Source organism: Ursus arctos, unplaced genomic scaffold (assembly GCF_023065955.2).
Source record: "Ursus arctos isolate Adak ecotype North America unplaced genomic scaffold, UrsArc2.0 scaffold_12, whole genome shotgun sequence".
In the NCBI taxonomy this organism is placed as follows: Eukaryota; Metazoa; Chordata; class Mammalia; order Carnivora; family Ursidae; genus Ursus; species Ursus arctos.
In genome coordinates, this window is record NW_026622786.1 from 50,635,305 (window position 1) to 50,650,800 (window position 15,496).

Below are 15,496 nucleotides of genomic sequence, written 5' to 3' on the forward strand. Positions count from 1 at the left end.
GAAACCATATGATCATTGCAATAGATACAAAAAAAGCATCTGACAAAGTAAACATCCATTCATGATCAAAGCCCTCAACAAAGTGGGTTTAGAGGGAACATACCTCAACATAATAAAGGCCATATATGGAAACCCACAGCAAACATCATACTCAATGGGGGAAATCTGAGAGCTCTCCCCCTAAGATCAGAAACAAGGATGTCCAACTTCCCCACTTTTTTTAAGATTGTATTTATTTATTCGACAGAGATAGAGACAGCCAGCGAGAGAGGGAACACAAGCAGGGGGAGTGGGAGAGGAAGAAGCAGGCTCATAGCGGAGGAGCCCGATGTGGGGCTCGATCCCATAACACCGGGATCACGCCCTGAGCCGAAGGCAGGCCCTTAACCGCTGTGCCACCCAGGCGCCCCCGATTTCACCACTTTTATTCAGCATAGCACTGGAAGTCCCAGCCTCAGCAATCAGACAACAAACAGAAGTAAAAGGCATCCAAATCAGTGAGGAAGAAGTAAAACTTTCCTTATTTGCAGATGACATGATGCTCTATGTAGAAAACCCTAGGGGCGCCTGGGTGGCTCAGTCGGTTAAGCGTCTGCCTTCAGCTCGGGTCATGATCCCAGGGTCCTGGGATCAAGTCCCAAGTCCAGCTCCCTGCTCAGCGGGGAGCCTGCTTCTCCATCTCCCCTGCTCGTCGCGCTCTCTCTCTCAAATAAATAAAATCTTTAAAAAAATTTAAAAAAAAGAAAATCTTAAAGACGCCATCAAAAATCTACTAGAACTGATAAAGGAATTCAGTAAAATTGCTAAATACAAAATCAATGTGCAGAAATCTGTGGCATTTCTACACACTAATAATGAAGCAGAAGAAAGAAATTAAGAAAACAATCCCATTACATTTGCACCAAAAACAATAAAATACCTAGGGATAAAATTAACCAAAGAGGTGAAAGACCTGTACTCTGAAAAGTATAAAACACTGATGCAAGAAACTCAAGAGGACACAAATGGAAAGACATTCCATGCTCATGGATTGGAAGAACAAATACTGTTAAAATGTGTATACAACCCAAAGCAATATACACATGTAATGCAATCTCAATCAAAATACCAACAGCATTTTTCACAGCTAGAACAATCCTAAAATTTATATGCAACTATAAAAGACCCTGAATAGCCAAAGCAATTTTGAAAAAGGAAAGCAAAGCTGGAGGCATCACAATTCCAGACTTCAAGTTATATTACAAAGGTGTAGTAACCAAATCAGTATGGTTATGGCACAAAAATAGACATATAGGTCAATAGAACAGAATAGAAAACCCAGAAATTAACCCACAGTTATATGGTCAATTAATCTTTGGTGAAGCAAGAAAGAATACGCAATGGGAAAAAGTCTCTTCAACAAATGGTGTTGGGGAAACTGGTCAGCTACATGCAAAAGAATCAAACTGAACCACTTTCTTAGAACAGACACAAAAATAAATTCAAAATGGATTAACGACCTAAATGTGAGACCTGAAACCATAAAAATCCTACAAGAGAGCACAGGCAGTAATTTCTCTGACATTGGCCATAGCGACATTTTTCTAGATAGGTCTCCTGAGGCAAGGGAAACAAAAGCATTGGGACTACATCAAAATAAAAAGCTTCTGCACAGCAAGGGGAACAATCAACAAAACCAAAGGGCAACCTACTGAATGGGAGAAGATACTTGAAAATGACTTATCAGATAAAGGGTTAGCATCCAAAACATATAAAGAACTTATATAAATCACCACCCAAAAAACAAATAATCTAATTTTAAAATAGGGAGAAGAAATGAACAGACTTTTTTCCAAAAAAGACCTCCAGATGCCAACAGACACATGAAAAGATGCTCAACATCACTCAGCATCAGGGAAACACAAATCAAAACTACAAGCTATCATGTCACACCCAGCAGAATGGCTAAAATCAAAAACACAAGAAACAAGTGCTGGCAAAGATATGGAGAAAAAAAGAATCCTAGGGGCGCCTGGGTGGCTCAGTCATTAAGCGTCTGCCTTCGGCTCAGGGCGTGATCCTGGCATTCTGGGATCGAGCCCCGTATCAGGCTCCTCTAGCTGGGAGCCTGCTTCTTCCTCTCCCACTCCCTCTGCTTGTGTTCCCTCTCTCGCTGGCTGTCTGTCAAATAATTAATAAAATCTTAAAAAAAAAAAAAAAAGAAAGGAATCCTAGTACACTGCTGGTGGGAATACAAACTGGTGCAGCCACTGTGGAAAACAGTATGGAGTTTCCTCAAAAAGTTAAAAATAGAACTACCCTATGATCCAGTAATAATGCTACTGGGTATTTACCCAAAACATACAAAAACACTAATTCAAAGGGATACAAAGACCCCTATGTTTATAGCATTTTTTACAATAGCCAAATTATGGAAGCAGCCCAAGTGTCCACCAATACATGAGTGGATAAAGAAAAAGTGGCATAGATATACAATGGAATATTATTCAGCCATAAAAAAAAAGAATGAAATCCTGAGGCACCTGGGGGGCCCAGTCGGCTAAGTGTCTGACTCTACATTTCAGCTCAGGTCATAATCTCAGGGTTGTGAGTTCGAGCCCTGCATCGGGCTCCATGCTGTGCGTGGAGCCTGCTTAAGATTCTCTTTCTTTCCCTCTCCCCACACTTCCCCTCTTTAAAAAAAAAAAAAAAGAAAAAAGAAAGAAAAAATATCTTGCCATTTGTAACAACATGGATGGATCTAGAGAGAGTATTACCCTAAGCAAAATAAGTCAAATGACAAATACCATATGATTTCACTCAAATGTGGAATTTAAGTAACAAAACAAATGAACAAAGAGGGGGAAAAAGAGAAAGAGCCAAACTGAAAAACAGACTATAAAGAATGAACTGATGGTTACCAGCGGGGAAGTGGGGGGATGGGTGAAATAGATGATGGGCAGTAAAGAAGGCACTTGTGATAAGCACCAGGTGATGTGTGGAATTGTTGAATCAGTATATTGTATAACTGAAACTAATATAACACTGCATGTTAACTATGCTGGAATTTAAATTCAATTCTTAAAAAAAGATCAAGAAGTTGGCTGTAAGTCAAAAACGTTCTTGCAGAGGAGGCAACATATCAGTTGGGTCTTGAAGGCTGAGTAGGAGTTGTTAGTAAAGGACAGGGACAGTAGATTCTCGGCAAAGAAAACAGTGCATGCAAATGCGCCAGGTTCTAACGGGGTCTAGGGTATCCGAGCAACGCAGATATTTGTGACAGAGGTATGGGGAGGAGAATGTAGAGGAGGCCGGGAAAGAAGTTTGGGTCAAGTCAAAGAGTTTGTGATGATTATACAGACAAGGGAAGGGAGCTTTTTAAGCAGGGTCTTGTTTTGTTTTAGAAGCTTTGTTTTCATAAAGATAATTAGAATGAACAAGGGAAATAACAAGTGGTGAGAAACCGGAAGTAGTGTTTCTAATCTCTGAGTCCCCAGAAGTGTCTCACAACACTTTCGTTCCACCTGTGCACCAACTCCTTCTTCTTTCTGAACCATTATCACCCTCCTCAAACCCACCCCCCCACCGCTGCCACCTCCTATTTATCTCCTTCCCATCAGGCAAATAATTCTGCCTTCTCCATCAAGCAACCAAAATGTTGGGGCCATTTGGCCTGAATTCTTAAATTTCCTACCTTCCCACTCTCAAATGTCTCCATCACACCTGTTCAGATATCTTCCATCAAAGGGACAGGTTGAGAAGCAACCTCTGGTTCAAGTCCAAATTCTCCAGCTATCTCCTAAGCCCGCTACCATCTTCTTCCCTTTATTAAAGATTTCCAAAGAGTGATCGGCCTTCCTTGTCTTCTCCCCACTTCCCATCTCTCGATTGGCTGCAATCTTGCTTTTACTCCCACCATTGTAATAGAGCTGATTTCACCCACTAAAATGGCCAGTAAGCCCCCAATTTCCAAATTCAACGGAGCATTTTGGTTTCTGTTTCAAGGACCCCTGTTGGACTTGTTCTTTTTCATAAACTCACCATTCTGCACCACTGGCTTCTGTGATATCAGACTCTTTTTCCCTCCTCAGTCTCCTTTTCATATGTCTGCCCCCTAAAATCTCACCCTCAGTCCCAAGTTTTGGTCCTTAGGCCCACTGCTCCTTTTCCTGCTTTACCCATCCTTCTTGGGTACACGCTAAAGATTCCCAAATCTATACAGCGGGCTCAGTTTTTGTCCAAGCATCAGACTTACCTATCCCATTGGACATTTCAACAGCACACACAGACTTGGAACATGATGTGTTGAAACCCATCCCCCTCCCTAAAATTTAACTGGTAGCACTACCGTCTCTAAATTGCCATAGCTGGAAACCGGAGAGGCATTCAAGAATCCCACCTCGTTCCTTACATCTGCTCACCCATTCTTGCCTATTTCATTTACCAAAGACTTGGGAAATCCCAAATCCCTGATTTTCCTCATCAACTATGAATTCAGGCCCATATAATCCCTTGGTTGAACTACTGCAAAAACCTCCAATCTAGTCTCCAGCCTATGTGGCGACCTCTGGCATTAAGGTAACCAACTGTCTCGATTTACTTGGGGCTATCTTGGTTTGGGCCCCGAAAATCTCACATCCCAGAAATCCCTCCACCTCTGTTGCTCATATTACTTTTACTCACAAATGAAACTTGCAAAACTCACAAATGAAACTGAAAATCCATGGGCCTCTCTCAGGTACAGCTAGATCCAGGAGCTCGCTTTCAGGTTCCACTCTGACCTTTCCTCTTGAATAGCTTTATTCTCTATAAGGCAAGCCTTCTGCTAGCAATCATAGACACATCTATCAGCTTGCCAGCACCAGAAAGAGATCCTCTACTCTAGCAGAAATGTCCCAGGACGTTTTCTGATTGGCCCAGTTGAAGTCACATATCTATCCCCAAACCAATCACCATAGCCAGAAGGACTGGCTAAGCCTGTATAACAAATCTACCCTTGAGGCTGAGGTGGGGAGTGCTAATAAGAAAGAAGATTCACAGAAGGAAGCGGGGGGGGGGGGCAGACAGATGACAACAATGAAGAGCTGTCCCCTTACGTGACACTGCCTTCAAATCTCATCCAGCATGCTATGGCCTGACCAACTGAACCCATCTGAGAAAAGTGACTCATAGAACACTCCAACTTAACCATTTTACTTTTCTACATAAAACTCCCAGAATCCTCTCCATGCTTGGATATGGACAAAGTCCATGCTCTTTAGAAGAGCATACAAGACTATGACCTGGTCTCTGTCTACCTTCTCAGCCTATTTCTCCACTCCCTTCCTTAACACTTAATCCTCTAGTAAATACCACAGACTGAAGAGTCTCTCATGTGCCACACCTTTCTCCCCTGACTAGTTCCTAAGCATGCTTCAGGTCTCAGGTCAAGCATCACTCTTTCCTGGAAGGCTTCCTCACCACCACCACTACCCTATACATACACACACACACACACACACACACACACACACAGCATGCCCAAACTTGCCCAACCACCGCACCGACTTGAAAACGTGTCAGCTTCCTATACTCGACTGCAGGTAGAAACCGCATCATAATCATGTTTATATAGCAAGTTCTAGCACAGTGCTTGGCACACAGTATGCACTCAACCTTTGATTTCAGACAGAAAACGTTCTGATAATTCAAATAAGCAATAAGGAACCAAATTAATAGAAATGGAGGAGAAACCAGCTTCATCGAAATGAACATAATCTAATTGGATGGTGTCTCTCCATATTCTCTGCTGCTGGGCTATGTGGCTGACTGGGGGTTTTCTTTTTTCTTTAAATCTCCCTCTAATTTGCAAATACAGAAGGATTACATAGAACACATACGTAGCATGCATACATAGAAAATTACTCATGGGAGATACCATTGTCATTAGGTTACATAGAGTGAGTACTTATAGGAACTGACCTAAGTGTTTTCTACACACAATTCCTTTAATCCTCACAACAAACCAATGAAATAAGCCTTGTTTATTTTTCCATTTCATAGGAGAAATAATTGAGGCTTAGAGAAGTTACACTAACTTTCCCAAGTTCTAGCTGGGATCAAGGATCCAAGCCCTGATCTTTCTGGTTCTAAAAGCCCATGGTCTTAACTACTACACTCTTGGTCTTTATTTTTGCCAGCTCAGTCCTTAACAGTTACACCAAGAAGCAGTGTGAAATCAGAAGGTTCTTCTCCAGGTGAGCCATTTCTTGTGAAATGATTATTTTGATGATTGTAATACAATTACAGTCAGGTGTTAAGGGGTGATACTAAGAAAGTTTGCTGCTTCTGCGGATAGTAAGTTCTTTCTGAGAAACTTAATCGTAGAAAATGTGTTAGCCTAAAAGCACTTTAGGGACACACAAATCGCTTGTGCCACAATGAAGTTCCAAGATGAAAGGGAACAATGCTTAGAATTCTCTCCTGGTTTTTGTCTCCTTCTGTTTTCCTGAGGCTCTGTCCCACTTATTGGATAAGTAAAAGATTAGATCCAATTAGTTTCATCCTCCCCCAGGCTAACCTCTGCTGTCTGGTTGGCCTCTTTGAGAGACAGCTCCAGGATACAGAGGACTGAATTCACACTAAAACTCTTGATTCTTTTTCTTCCTTGCCCTGGGACTCTGGCGGTGTCTCTTGACCTCTCTAAGCCTCAGTTGCTTTATCAAGGAATCAAATTAATAAATGTGAAAGCATGCTCCAAGCCAGAAAGTGCTCATTGATAGAAGAAAAATAGGAACTCTAGTCACTGCCGGAGCTCCTACCTGTGCCTGACACGGAGCAGTACTCCTTGTACATCAACGAGCCGTTGTTTGGACCGTGCCGATCGGGTTCTTCCTTGTCTTGTCCAAAGCGCCCAGCTCTGTGTCTAGCACCGAACAAACAGGGCTGCAGCTCGGCCAGTTCAAGGCCGTGCTGAGAGCCATTCTGCGCGTGGACTCAAGCCTCTTGGCGTTCTGGCAACTTGCGCAATAAACGCCGTAGTAAACTAAATTCTAACTCTGTCTACAGGTAGCAAGTATTGCTGGTTATTATCTCTTCCCCGAAAATCTCTTCAGCCTTTGCAGAGAAATGTGTATTCCTCAGCTCCTAGTGGGCTGGCATCGGGGCGGCTGGAAACTGATCAAACGAGAGCGTCTCCCTCCGCCTCCCCTAGATTTGTAGAATAGTTCTGCAGAATTTCACCTGGAAGAATGCCAAGAGTGCTTCTCAGACTTCCCTGATGATAAGATTTACCTGAAGTGCTTGTTAAGAAACAAATTCTGAGTCTTATCTCAGCCCCTCTTAATCTGAAGCTCCTGGGAAGGGTCTCGAAGCTATGTTTTTAACAACATAGGTCTTTGTTATTATCAGAACGATTGAGAAATTCTGATACTGCGAACAACTCACTTTACGCAGGAAAATTCTGAGCCCCAGACTGAGAGATGTGCATCGTGGGGGGTGAAGAGTGAACCCCACATGCTTAAAAGGATTACGACGGGAAGCCTGAGTCCAGCAGGCTTGAGTTTACAACTGGGAGGGGAGGTCTGTGGCAAACAGGAAATCCTTGTGTAGAGGCCTCCTCTCAGCTCCAGCCACTTGTGGCCATGTACAGCAATAGAAATCAGAATTTTTCTAAAAAATGTCTCCATGTTTAAATGTTGACAATGGATTAAAAAAAAAATTCTTTAAGCATTTGCAAGCCAAATTTCTCTTCACTACCAGTTTTTGCATTAGGACTCTGAGCCATAGCATCTTTTCCTTGACTCCCATGCTAGTGATAGCACCGTCCCTTCCCTCAGTGGTAACGGTTATTTTTATGGCTTAAAAAAATTTTTTTTTTAGTAAGTAATCTCTGTGCCCAATATGGGGCTCAAACTCACGACCCTGAGATCAAGAGTCAGATGCTCTACCAACTGACCCGGCCAGGAGCCCCCTACGTGATTCTCTATCACCTAATAAAAAAAGCCTGACTCGTAGGGCCCTTCGTGGTCTGGCTCCCGCCACGCTTCCCACTCCATCACCTATCGTTGGAAAACATGGATTCTAGAGCCGGGTTGCCTCAGTTTGCATCTTGGAGTTGCTATGTACTAACAGTGTGACTCTAGGCTAAGTTCTCTCACTGTGTATTTGACTCTTCATCTTCCAAATGGCAGCAACAGTACCTACGTCCACAGAGTTGTCGTGAATCCTCACGTGTTACTGTAAAGAGCTTAGAACAGTGCGGAGCCCGTAGTGGACCCTATCTGTGTTATGGTTGCCCCCCAGAAGCTAGCCCCGCCATGCCTCGAATTCACACATTCAGAGCTCCAGTCCCCCTTTCTGGAATGAATGTTCTTCACTGTACCCTGGCAGAGCTCTTTATCCTTCAAGTTTCACTGAGCTGGCAAAGCTTCCTGCCCCCCAGGAACACTTACACCTTGAATATAATACATCACCACTTAGCACCCCGTATTGCTCTGCTAAAGGCACAGACTTTGCTTGTCCACTTTTGTAGCCCCAGGACCTGACGCCGTGCCCGGGACGTCCTTTCCGTAAATAGTGTTAAAGGAATAAATGTGTTGATGTTGATTTTCTTATTTGATTATAAATTTAAGGACAAACGCTCCCATTGGCTGCATCTATGTAATCTCTACAGCGCCTAGCAGAATTATATTCAATAGTCAATAAATTAATTTCTGCAAGCTTGCAAAATACAATGCTCAAGTCTGATCAAAGAGCTTCCTACCTTTTGCTCCGTGCCATCCCCATATGCCCTCCAGAGATTTCTACCATTTGAACTCCCATTAGCAGTTCTCTGGGCCTTTCTTCTGTTACTGGGCACTTTTTGCTTTGGATTATATCTACCGATGTCCATGGCTCGTTGCTTGGGGCTCCTTGAGGCCAAGTAGGTGCCTGATTTTTTTTTTCAGACTTCAGTATAACCAGTATGGTTCCTTGCGCATAGTAAGCACTCGCTAAATATTTCTTGGTGGTCTTCATGAATATGACCTTTTCACAGAGTTTATGTTTTTTCTAAAGATTGTTTAAAAAAAAAGAAAAAAGCTTCAATTCAATTTGAGGGATGCTGGCCCTGTGTTAAATCATGCCATAAGGGGTTTTGTTCATTTGAAAGAAACACATCTCACTGCTTGCAGCCTTTTACCATACGGCAAAGAATAAAATTTAACTTACATAGTTGAAAATTGAGGAAACAATGATTTCACAAGGGTTACAGTAAAGCATCTCAAAAGATGTTTTGGAAATGCTTCCAGTTCACAGTATACAAATGCTCTTTCCTAGAAATAACCCTTTTTATTTAATTGGGAAATAATATATGTATCACAGGAGATTCATTTCCTTCATGCGTCCTTTTATTATAGAAGTTTAACTTACTGAGGGTGGCCCTGGTTTAATTGTAAAAGGAGGAGGCAATGGTATTTACAACACTGAGGTGAAGTTACCAGTGGAAAAATAGGTATTTTCCACACACAACACATCTTAGGTAGATGAAGGGACTTTTGTTCCTGTTGTAACATTCCCACCTACTTGCAATAAGTAGGCTTAACAGCATTTAAGGCAAGACTGAGGAATAGTAACATCAATTAGAGGTAGAAGTTGTCCAGGTAACCGCACACTTGTTTACAATTAACTCAACTGTTTCACGATTGGGTTCTTCAACACCAGGTTAAGTTTGTGTAATGTTCAGTCAGGAAAGACTGGCAACGGTTAAAACTTAAAACCCCAGACAACAGTTTTGCATTAATTATTGGGATCTTCCCAAAACAAAACGATCTGAAGAACGGACACCACCGCTTCCTATCTCTAAGCACTATGAATTCAGAACAGAGATTTGAAACTCCTTTCTCAAAATAAATATATTTATACTGTGTTTTAAGGCAGCAATCTGTCCGATGGTTTTTAGTTTCCCGACTGCTCTCGCCTGCATTTTAGTAATAGACTATATTGAGCACCTATCACATGTCAGGTTGTTTGCATTCACTGTTGCTAAATCATTCACGGAGCCACCAAATATTAATTCAATGCCCACTGCCCGCTGAGAAGTGCGCTAAATCCTGGGCCACAATTATGAACCAGACATCAGCTCTTACCTTTAGTTTCGGAGACGAGGGAACAATTCCACAACATTCTATCTCCGTTTTATAGATGAGGGGAACGCGATGCAGAGGGACTAACCCTGGCCTTCACACCAAGCAGTGCTGCTGCCCTTCCGGGGTTAATTCACTCAGCGTCTTTAATCAAGCAACTGTTTGGAGGAGGATTGAAAATCCTTAGTAGGAAGGGAAGAACATTCTATTCAAAACTCCATGCTCTCCATCTTTTGGTAAAACAAAGATTAAGTACCAGTTACGTTTTAGATCCGGCACCAGCTTGAATAAAATACAATGAGCTTTCAAAAGGCCTAACAACCCACATTTCCAGCAGATGTGGAAAAACAGAAACTTAATTGCGAGGTGAAGGGCTTCATGGGCCTGTGTTGTCCCTAAGATGCAGAAACTTGGAGCTTTGTGTTACTGTTAGTCGGTTTGGTTTTCTCTCCTGACTTCTACTTTTTCCTAATTACATGTAGTCATGACAAGGATGGGAGACAGATGGCGGGGGAGCCGTGGGGGGTGCCATTTGCCAAATAGGCAAAAAAAGAAAAAAAAAAAAATTCTGTGGACTAAAACTATGTGAGGCTTCCCCTCAGTAAGCATTTTTGCTTTCTTTGGCTACACCTAGAGGAGATTGTTGCAGTTAATTATCAAGTGACTGTTCCAACTAAGAGGTGATTGATCTGCTGAAACCTTTCATCTTTGCTCTTTTCTTCCATCTCTCTCATTGAATCCAACCAGACCCCTCAAAACCAGAGCAGAAACGTTCAGCTGGAAGACATACAGCTCTAGAGAGAATAAGGGCACCGGAATTCTTTGCCAGGCCACTTCCCTGTTTGTTCCTTAAACATGGTTCTGCAAACTGCACAGCCTTGGACGGATCCAGTCACTTCCTGATTGGTGTTACCTCCAGCCTCTTATCCCATAACCTCTCCGTCACAGGCCCCAGTGTTATCTTCCCAGAACACAGATCGCGTCACTCCCCGTCTGAAGGCCTCTGCTGAATCCCCGGGGTTGACAGAAGGAAGGAAGCCCAAAGGCCTAAGGGTGACACAGAATGCCCTTCGGAGTCTGGGCCTGATCCCCACCCCCTTTTTCCACCGTATCTCCCCCTTCTCTTCCACACCAGAGGCACACAGAATCACCCTTTGTTCCCTGAACCCGGTTTGGCCTTTCAGGGAACCACACCTTTGCACAAACCAGGGCCGCTGCCAGCAGCATCCTTTTCCTCTCTAGCTGGGGAGATGAAACTCGGGTTTGAAGACCCACATAAGATGACCTCTCCACAGCAAAAATGTCTCTGTTCTTGCAGGTAACTTTGGTCACTTTCCCCTCTCTGCTTCCTTAGCATTTTGCATTTATTCTTACTATAATATTAATATCACTGAATGGTAATTATTCTGATTTTGCAAGTGTCATCTCGAACACTTCTTTCCCCTAACTGCAACCCCAACTCCTCTTAAATCACCTTTGGTTTTTGGACATAGTGTAAAGTAGGGTGCCGGTAAAATGCCCGTTAAATAAAGACTAAGAAATATAATCATGCCATGTCCAGCCCGAATGTGTAAAAGTGGAAAATATGTACATACGTAACACACAGATATTTATCTATATAGAGGCAGACACATATACTATAGATACATGATTTCAGAAGGGCTTTAATTTTTCCATATAAAAAAACTTGTTTAAAATACATTGCAAGTTAAAAGAAACAAAAGCACACATTAAGAAATGATGCAATTATTCCATACCAGTTTATTGTAGGTATTGTGTTTCAAAAAATTTATAGCATAAATAACTTTTCATGTCATAAAATAACTTAGTACAATTTATAATAAAACTTTGAGAATTTAACATCTCATCAAAATACAATAAAATATGGTTTTAAAATATGATTAACCCTTTCCGCTTTTCTTTTACTTGAGGGCATATAAACCAAAAATACCCAAACTGCTGCAGTACATTTGAACTTTAAGCACATTTGGTTTATTTAAATGTAACTCAACCATCCTAAATTAATACATAGTTTGTTTTCCTTCCTGCGTGGTTCTTTGTAATTTTTTGTTCCTTTTGACTTGTATTTGTTTCAACACAGCTTCCTTCTTCATTTTCACCTCTTTCCATCTGCAAAGTCATCTAGCTCCGGCCCCCGGAACATGTAGTTGAACTCACTCAGCCCCTTGACATCAGTTTCTGTAATCCTTGCATCAGTGTAGGGAGTAACTGCTTGAGTAACTACAAAGGTATTTCAAAACTTCAGTGCAATTTGGTTCAGTTATTTTCATTCAGATGCCATCACCGTTCAGGGAGATTAATCACTGGAACCCACTGATCCATGTAGCGACTTTCCCGGCAAAAACAAATAAGCTGACTTAAGGCAGGGTCCTTCCACTGCGATGAATGTGGATTCTGGAAACAAATTGAGAAAAATAAATGTACTATTTAAAAAAATTCACATCTGCTAATAATGACACTCATGTTGAGGGAAAGACAACTTGAACATCCTATACTTTGCATGACATAGAGACCAGTTACAACCATAAAACAAACTTTCTTCTAGGTAGTTGTTTTCCTGCAAAAATCATAAGGGTAATTCTCCACTAAACCATATTCTGCAAAGTGTGAACACATGCAACTCTCCGAACCATATATGTATGTTTGCATGACACTTATTTAGTTGTGCATGAGAGTATCATTCACAGGTTTGTCCTGTGGAAGAGACGTGAGTGAAACAGCTCTGAGAAATATTTCCATGCTCTGTGTACAATGAGATGAGAGCTGCATAACAGTTAAGGAGAACTGCCACCTGATAACCTCCCAAGAGACAGAGTAGTAATTTTCAGGAGTAGCAAAATGATTGGGCTGCCACTTAACTAGACGAGCCAAAAAGTAGTAAAACGTAAAAGACAAAGCTATCATATTTACCTCTGGAAATACAAGTTATCTATCTACCAAAGGTTTTTATCAGGGAAAAGGGTTCATGAAAAAAAGGCAAGATTGCCAAGAAAAAATTCCTACTCCATACTCTTAATGTATTTCTAGGGAATTAGTAAGGTCTGTCTCCTACACCATTTCTATTTTTAACTTTGAGTGGTGGAGAATGAAGCTGACTCCTTAATGAGGGTGAGCCAGGAATTTATTTGGCTTTATCTAATCCGCCCTACTAAAGGAATTAGTCACGGGAGGTAGTGCAGATGTAGGTAGGGAGTAGCTGGGCTGACAGTGCTGACTCACAAGGATCTCTTCCGCTGCTGGCAGCCTCCAACGTGCTTAGACATGTTCTGTACCAGAGAAAATCCTGATGATGAAACCAGCACATCTCGGCTGAAAGTCCAGCCACACGCTCTAAAGGGGCAAAGGCAGCCACGCTCTTGCCCTCCCCCTCACTCCAGATCTGCAGTCAGGCGACTCTCAGCCCTCGCTCGCTTCCCTCCAGGACTCTAACTCCGGCCGGCCCGCAGCCCCCTTTCGCTTACCGTCACCAGGACGCAGTGCAAGTCCGGGGGCTGCTCGGCGCCCTCGCTCGCTGCTGGGCTGGCGTCGGGCTCCAGGAGCAGGAGCTCGGCCAGTCGGCCCGGGTTGCTGACACGCAGGATGTTGATGTCGTTCTCGCAGCAGAACGCCTGGATCAGGGTGAAGTGGATCTGCAGAGCCACATCCCTGTCGTCGTCCTCGTCCGCCGCCAGCAGACACAGCACCACGTTATCTGGGTCGCTGAGGGCGGCGGGAGGGGCGGGTGAGCGCGGAGGCACCACCCGTCCGCGTGGACGCCCGTAACACCCGCCCGGGGGCCCCGGGGTCGCGCCCCGGCTTGCTCGCTCCCCCCTGGGGCAGGCGGCCGCGGGGCGGGTGGGAAGCCGCAGGAAGCCGCAGGAAGCCGCGCTGCAGGGCGAGGGGCGCTCCGCGAGGTCGCCCCCGGGCTGGGGCGGGAAGGGGTGTCACGGGGGACTCGCGAGGGCCCCACTTACACGTTGAGCAGCTTGGCCGCCTCATACACCCCGACGGTGATGGTGCGCTGACTCAGGGCTTTGCTGAGCACTTCCTCGAGGGCATCCCCCACCTTATCCATCCTACACGCGAGCGAGAGCAAGGGGGTCCCGTCAGCCCAAGTCTCTTCGGGTCCATTGCCGCCCCCTCACCCGGCACCGCGACCCTCCCTCCCGCTTTCGTGCGCCGCCGCGCCGCCCGGCTTTCTGCAAACCCCAAGCCTCCCCCCCGGCCCGTGACCCCTCGCACGCCCAGAGGCCGGGAGGCCTGCGAAAAGCCCCCCCACCCTCCCCCGAGGGCGCTGCCAGTCCCCGGCGCTGGGCGCAGCCACAGGCTGCCAGCCGCAGGAGCCGCACGGGCAGGGACGGTCCCTTCTGCCCTTTGCCAAGGCCCGGAGGGGCTCGGCCGGGTGGGGGGGCACGCTCCTTCCGTCCACCGGAGCCTCTGAGAAGGTCCCCAAAAGAGACACACGGGAGGTGGCTCTGCAAACTTTTAACCGCTCGCTCCCCGGCAAACCTTGCACAGCCTGGACGCGCTGGGTGCGCGCAGTGGGCGAGAAGAGTTCCGGGAGAGGCTCCGGCCGCCTTACCTTTCGGTCTTCTGCTCTCCAGCCGAGAATTCCTCCAAAGTCATATTGCAACTGCGGGTCCCCCACAGAGAGAGAGCGGCGTGCGGGCTGCTCCTGCCACTGTGGGCGCTCGGGCGCCTGCTCTCTACGCTCCCTCACAGGCTCCTCCAGCGCCCGCCGCCGCAGCGCCGTCCGTCCGTCCCACCCGCCCCACTCGCTCGCCCGCTCCCAGTCCCTCGCCGCTCCACCGGCAGCTGCCTCACAGCCACTGAAGGACAAAGGCCCCGCTCGCCGGAGTTATCCTGCTAACCCCCAGCCAACCACCACCCGCTTCGTTTGCATATGCGCAGCCATTGGACTATGCAAATCAGCCTGCTCCGACAATTTGACCCCAGGCCCTGGAACCGTGGGGAGAGGAGAGGAAGGGGGTGGAGCCACTCGGAAGGCGAGCTTAGGGGGCGGGGGCGGTGCAGGGCTCGGGGAGGGCGGGGTCCGGAGCGGACTCTCTCATCCAGTTGGAGGGGCGGGTAGGGGGGGGGGTCTTTGCAGTGGCGGGGGAGAGGGGATGTCTTCCACTTGAGGTCAGATCAGTCTGCCAAGTGTTTTTCTAGTTGGTGCACATTTTTCTATTGTCGTTTCATGTCTTTTGTTTTTAGGGGTTGCTATTAAAATCTATTTCCAGGGCTAATGCACCCAAGTCTAGTAATTATTAGTAAGCAGGTTACATAAAAAGAGTGTTTCAGACCTCTGGGGCAAAGTTTACCTCAGAAGTGTTGTTTATGTAAGTCTAGGCAAAGCTGCTTATTAGTAGTAGTATTATTTCGGTGCCCTGATGGCTGGTTTGATTTATTTT

General features: G+C 45.1%; 1 protein-coding gene across 1 annotated transcript; it reads right to left on the bottom strand.

The window, feature by feature from the left end:
• Window positions 1-11,726: 11,726 nt before the first annotated feature.
• On the bottom strand, window positions 11,727-14,908 carry GADD45A (growth arrest and DNA damage inducible alpha). The gene is made up of 4 exons (XM_026497844.4): window positions 14,665-14,908; window positions 14,057-14,158; window positions 13,565-13,802; window positions 11,727-12,497 (listed from the first exon to the last, which is right to left on the bottom strand). The coding sequence occupies exons 1-4, from the start codon at window positions 14,706-14,708 to the stop codon at window positions 12,384-12,386; spliced, it is 498 nt and encodes a 165-aa protein (XP_026353629.1). The 5' UTR covers window positions 14,709-14,908; the 3' UTR covers window positions 11,727-12,383.
• Between the last annotated feature and the right edge of the window lie 588 nt (window positions 14,909-15,496).